The sequence below is a fragment of the Palaemon carinicauda genome, chromosome 2 (assembly GCF_036898095.1).
Source record: "Palaemon carinicauda isolate YSFRI2023 chromosome 2, ASM3689809v2, whole genome shotgun sequence".
In the NCBI taxonomy this organism is placed as follows: Eukaryota; Metazoa; Arthropoda; class Malacostraca; order Decapoda; family Palaemonidae; genus Palaemon; species Palaemon carinicauda.
The window spans coordinates 86,291,002-86,296,652 of NC_090726.1; the positions used below are offsets into that span (position 1 = coordinate 86,291,002).

At 38.4% G+C, this 5,651-nt stretch overlaps 1 protein-coding gene across 1 annotated transcript in view; it reads left to right on the forward strand.

Moving 5' to 3' along the window:
* The first annotated feature begins 431 nt into the window (after positions 1-431).
* LOC137618226 (zinc finger BED domain-containing protein 5-like) overlaps positions 432-5,651 on the forward strand; it is a 71,214-nt gene continuing 65,994 nt past the window's right edge. The window contains exons 1-2 of the mRNA XM_068348359.1: positions 432-606; positions 5,122-5,651. The exon at positions 5,122-5,651 is cut by the window's right edge and continues 1,240 nt beyond it. Of these exons, the coding sequence (XP_068204460.1) occupies positions 432-606; positions 5,122-5,651 (705 nt within the window). The remainder of the gene's footprint in view (positions 607-5,121) is intronic.

The following is a 5,651-nucleotide window of genomic DNA, read 5'->3' on the forward strand; positions in this document are numbered from 1 at the left end:
AAGTAACACAGTTCCTGGAACATCTGGGATGCAAAATCAACTTCAAGATGTTTCGACCCTCACCAGCTCAAAGGTTTCAATGGCTGGAAAACCATTGGAACCTGAAGTCACATTGTCTCTCCTTTCCCTCACGGAAGAAGAAGGAGATCGCAGGGTCGGTCAAGAGACTACTGTAATCTGACAGGATTTCAAGACGGTAACAGGAAAGAGTACTGAACTCTCAGCAGTTTGCGGCAGTGACAGACCCAGTGCTAAGAGCATATCTGAAAGATGCGTTAGGAGTCTGGAGAAGATACACATCAAACGCTCGAAGAGATCTAAAATGACCGATATCGGTATTACCTTGATCACTTCTCAACCCATGGTCGAAGGCCAAAAGCCTAAGGAGGAACGTGCCCTTGCAACCACCTCAACCATCAAAGATCATCCGCATGGATGCCTCGACAGAAGAATGGGGATTTCACTCCCATCGGAGGAGAGTCCAAGGGACTTGGTCATCTCTGTTCAAGGCGCTTCTCATCTATAATTTGGAAGCCATGGCAGTCCTGTTGACGTTGGGAAAACTCTCCCCACACAGATCGGCCCTCATCAGGCTGATCTTGGACAGTGAAGTGATAGTGATATGTCTGAATCGACAAGGCTTGAGATCCTCCCATATAATCTATGGGATATTAACCATCCTTACCTAAAGAGATGGCACCTATCAGTAGTTCACTTACAAATGATCCGCAATGTGACAGCGGATGCTCTACTCAGGCTCAAGCCGATAGAGTCAGAATGATCCACAGACGCAGACCCATTCTCTTCTAGATTGGAACAAGTCCCGGAACTGAAGATTGACCTCTTCGTGACGAGCGTCATCAAGAAACTACCTCGATATGTAGCCCCATACGAGGACCCTGTAGAGGAAATAACATACGCCATGTCCCTAGTTTGGAATGGATGGACCTGGAAATTTCTGTTCCTTCCATCCAATCTCCTGCTGAAGGTCCTCAACACGCTGAGATCCTTCCAAGGAACGGCAGCTCTAGTGGCTCCCAAATAGCCCAAGAGCAACTGGTTCCCTCTATTGAGGGAACTGAGGCTGAGGCTGGCCCTTGTACTGAACCCAGCACTATCTCAATGGGTTCAGAAGTTAATTGTCTTCGATTCATCACAGAGAACCCAAAACCTTCATTTCATGATTTTCTCGCCCTAGCGGTTAAGAAAAGATTTGGTATCTTAGAAGGAAATATAGACTTCCTAGAAGAATACAAGTCTAAGTAAAATAGAAGACAATATGAATCGTCTTGGAAAAAGGGGGTTGCTTTTGTAAAAGCAAAAGGACCGAAAGAAATTTCAATGGACTTCTTTCTCTCCTTCTTTATCCACCTTCATAATCAAGGTCTGACAGCTAGCACGATAACTACGTGTAAGTCAGCCTTGACTAGACCTCTTCTATGTGCCTTTCAAGTGGGTCTGACAAACGAAATCTTCAACAAGATCCCGAAGGCATGCGCTAGGCTTAGGCCTGCAGCTCCTCCGAAGCCCATTTCATGGTCTTTGGACAAGGTCCTGCATTATGCTTCATCCATGAACAATGAAGATTGTTCTCTCTAGGATCTAACACAGAACATTATTTTCCTGTTTGCTATAGCATCAGGGGCTAGAGTTAGTGAAATAGTAGCCCTATCAAGAAATGAGGGCCACATTCAGTTCACAGAAGTGTGAGAAGTGAATCTCTTTCCTGATCCAGCCTTTCTCGCTAAGAACGAGCTACCCACTAAAACATGGGGTCCCTGGAGAAACTGCCCTCTGAAGGAAGATGTCTTTCTATGTCCAGTAGAGCGTTTAAAGGTCTATCTTCGTAGAACTTCAGACTTCAGGGGAGGACAGCTCTTCAAAGGAGAAACCTCAAGATAAAACTTATCCCTAAAACAACTGAGGGCGAAGCTCACCTACTTCATTCACAGAGTGGATCCTGACAGTACACCTGCAGGTCATGATCCGAGGAAAATTGCTTCATCACTGAACTTTTTTCAGTATATGGACTTTGAGCGTTTTCGCTCATATACTGGATGGAAATCAACTGGAGCGTTCTACAAACACTATGCTCAGCGAGTCCATGAACTGAAGCATTTTGTGGTGGCAGCAGGTAGTGTATTAAAACCTGTCGTTTAGTGCTGCGATGAACAGTTAATTGATTGGGACTATCAATTAGGGTGAAAAGGGGTTGACACTTCCAGTGCGATACCTTTAAAGTAAGTGTCACCATGGTGACACTAAGACTGTTCAAAATCTCAGGTATGGAATTATACATATAACACTTGTGCCGTCTGTACGTAGTACACAGTGTTGATAGTATGCAACATTACAGAATTTATATTGGGAAAATTTATCAAAATTTTAAGCTTTAGAGTGGCACTCATCATTCCTTCCCTTTCAGGGAGGAAAAAAATTTTCTGTATACGTTGCACGTATAATTCCTTTAACACGTTATATTCGTTTCATCCGTTTTCCATTTAGTCATTTATTGGAAATAAATGTCTATTAGAATGTAATTGCATCCTATCTCACCATGCAATTTGCACATCATATATGCCAGACTTCTCCTACTTATTTATTTGAGTAAACCTTATATCATTGTATGCTTATAAACAATGGATATAGTTGACAACACAACACTTATATTGTTCCAGCAATATATACAAACCAAGAGACCGTCTTATATCGGGTGGATACATATGTTTGTTCATAAAATATATGCTAACCTAGATGCCCCTTTTCTACTGTCTAGTATGACTTTTCCCTGCAGGGGCAGGAAGCACTAACATTGTCTATCATTAGTGGTAATGACGGATAACGGTAATGTCATTTGTCTCAATGGTCCAGATGACCATAGAAAAATTGTCCCAAGGTTAAGGCACCTATGAAAATCCACAGATAAAGTACTGGTAAACTTCTCTGGTAAACTTCTATCAGGACGACATGGCTTGAACCCAAAAAAACGGATTTTGAGCGAAGCGAAAAATCTATTTTTGTGTGAGATAGCCATGTCGTCCTGATGGACCTGCCCTCCTTTTCTATAAAAAAGGCCTTGGCAGGATTCCTCCCGAAACTACTATATCTGTAGCACCATGCTCAATGCTACAAGGAATAACTGCTCTCTTGAATATGGCGCCATCTTGATACTCAATAGTAGTGTGGGAAATAGGGTAACCTTGAAAACGGCTCCCCTTCCAAATTTGCCACTCTTTCCCCTCAAGGCGAAAATGCTATTCGGGGTGAAGATCGCTATGTGTCGTATCAAGATATACGTCCCATGATTGATGCGTTATCCTTAAAAGAAATTTCAAGGATATTCGCACGAGGAGTTAGAATTCTGGAGACCTAAAGGTAAATATTCTTGGAATATCACTGTAGTTCATATATCCCTTGGAAGCTACTAATAAGAACCTTCCATCAGGACGACATGGCTATTTCATCCAAAAATAGATTTTTCGCTTCGCTCAAAATCCGTTATATATTGCATATGAAGAACTGAAAAGGTGAAAAATGAGTGATACTTTAGAATTGTTAGGTGAGTGGAAAGGATGGATAACACAATAGTTAGTAAGTTGTAAGGAGTGTAATATTTCTGTGTTTCAAAAGAAAGGGGCACTAGGAGAGACTATATACTAGATATAGAAGACATATTGGAAATGAATAGCCTTTGTATCCATAGAAGGACAACATTTCCTGTAATAAGTAAAACAGTGTTAGTCATCGTACTCACACTGATGAACCTTGAGACTTCTACGTAGTTGTATTAAGCAACTTATGTCAAATAGTTAGGATGAAAATGGTAATTGCTGATGAGTTTCTTTTCTTACTAGTCACCACTTATTTGTGTGTGCCACGTGTAAAGTTATAAAAGTAATGTAACATACAGTATATATATATATATATATATATATATATATATATATATATATATATATATATATATATATATATATATATATATATATACCCACACACACACACACACACACACACATATATATATATATATATATATATATATATATATATATATATATATATATATATATATATATATATATATATATATATATATATATATATATATATATATATATATATATATATATATATATATATATATATATATATATATGTTTGTGTGTGTGTATTCAGATTTAGTCAGCCCGCACTTTTGCCAAAGGTTAGGTAACATAGACAGGTGCAAAAATCCAGAATTAACGAATACTTGCTATCCTAGAGTGGTTAACTCGTAACCTACTAACACGCCAATCACTACCTACATCCGGTTGACTAACACACTAGGTAACCCACTACTGCCCTACATTCTTTTCCTAGGTTATCTATCATGGTGTTTTAGTTCTTAATACTTTTCAGATGTGATTGTAAATTGGTAACAAAACTTCATTACAATGTAAAACAAATAATAAACCAAAAATCATCACCACAACTCATTAAATTAGATTAGTCACCGCCACACCACACTATGTATAATTTTCAACCAAACATTTTTTTTTTTTATCTAACTCAGTGATTCTCAAACTGGGTGCCGTGGCACCCTAGGGTGCCATAGACAGCACCTAGGGGTGCCGCAAAATTGTCATGAGTTTTGTCTTGGCTATATCGTCTTGATGAACATTTGAAAAAAAAAAGTTTCCAAAAGTCTTCATACAATTATCAGTGTAGGTATGAAGTTACATGCTCAAACATTTCTCGCAATTAGAGGTTGATATTTCCTTTTCTATACTTGTACAATACAACAACAACAACAACTACTACTACTACTACTACTACTACTACTACTACTACAACTATTATTGCTAATAATAATAGTAATAGTAATAATGAATAATGATAATATAACAACACTATTGCTAATAATAATATTAATAGTAATAATGAATAATGATAATATAACAACAACAACAAAAATAGTAATAATAAAGTGTAACAGTCGACTCTGTTCATACTCGTTGCCCGTCCGATACGTGTTCGGTTCTCGTCGGCTTTGTATAACCCTAGTTTTCCACTCACGAGTCAGTGAGGCATAATACCTCAAGGCATAAGTTCTTTGCTGTTTCTGGGGTTATATTACAGTTGTTTCTAACAGTATCGTGCTTCTAACATACCGTATGATGGATAAGTTTGTCATTAAGAAGAGAAGACATGAAGTTAGTGGTGAGGGTGAAGAAAGAGACGAAAGTGGGTTTGTGAGCGAAAAGGATTTGGCCATTCCAACAATAAGTACATCAACTTCAAAAAAAGGCAAGAAAAATCGCTCCTACTTGGATAATTATTTAAGTTTTGGATTCTTCTGGTGTGGTGATGAAGTTACTCCCATGCCTTTATGTGTTACTTGTGGTGATAAATTAGCTAATGAAGCAATGGTACACAGTAAATTAAAGAGGCATTTAACTCTGAAACATAATCATCTTGCTAACAAGCCTCGGTCCTACTTTGAAGGACTTTTAAGTGACCAAAAACAACAGAGTGCAATGCTTTCTAAGAAAGTCAAAGTTGCTGATAAAGCACAAGAGGCCAGTTACTTAGGTACAGAGTTAGTTGTTAAAAGCATGAAACCTCGTACAATAGCAGAGACTCTGATTCTACCTGCATGTAGTGCCATA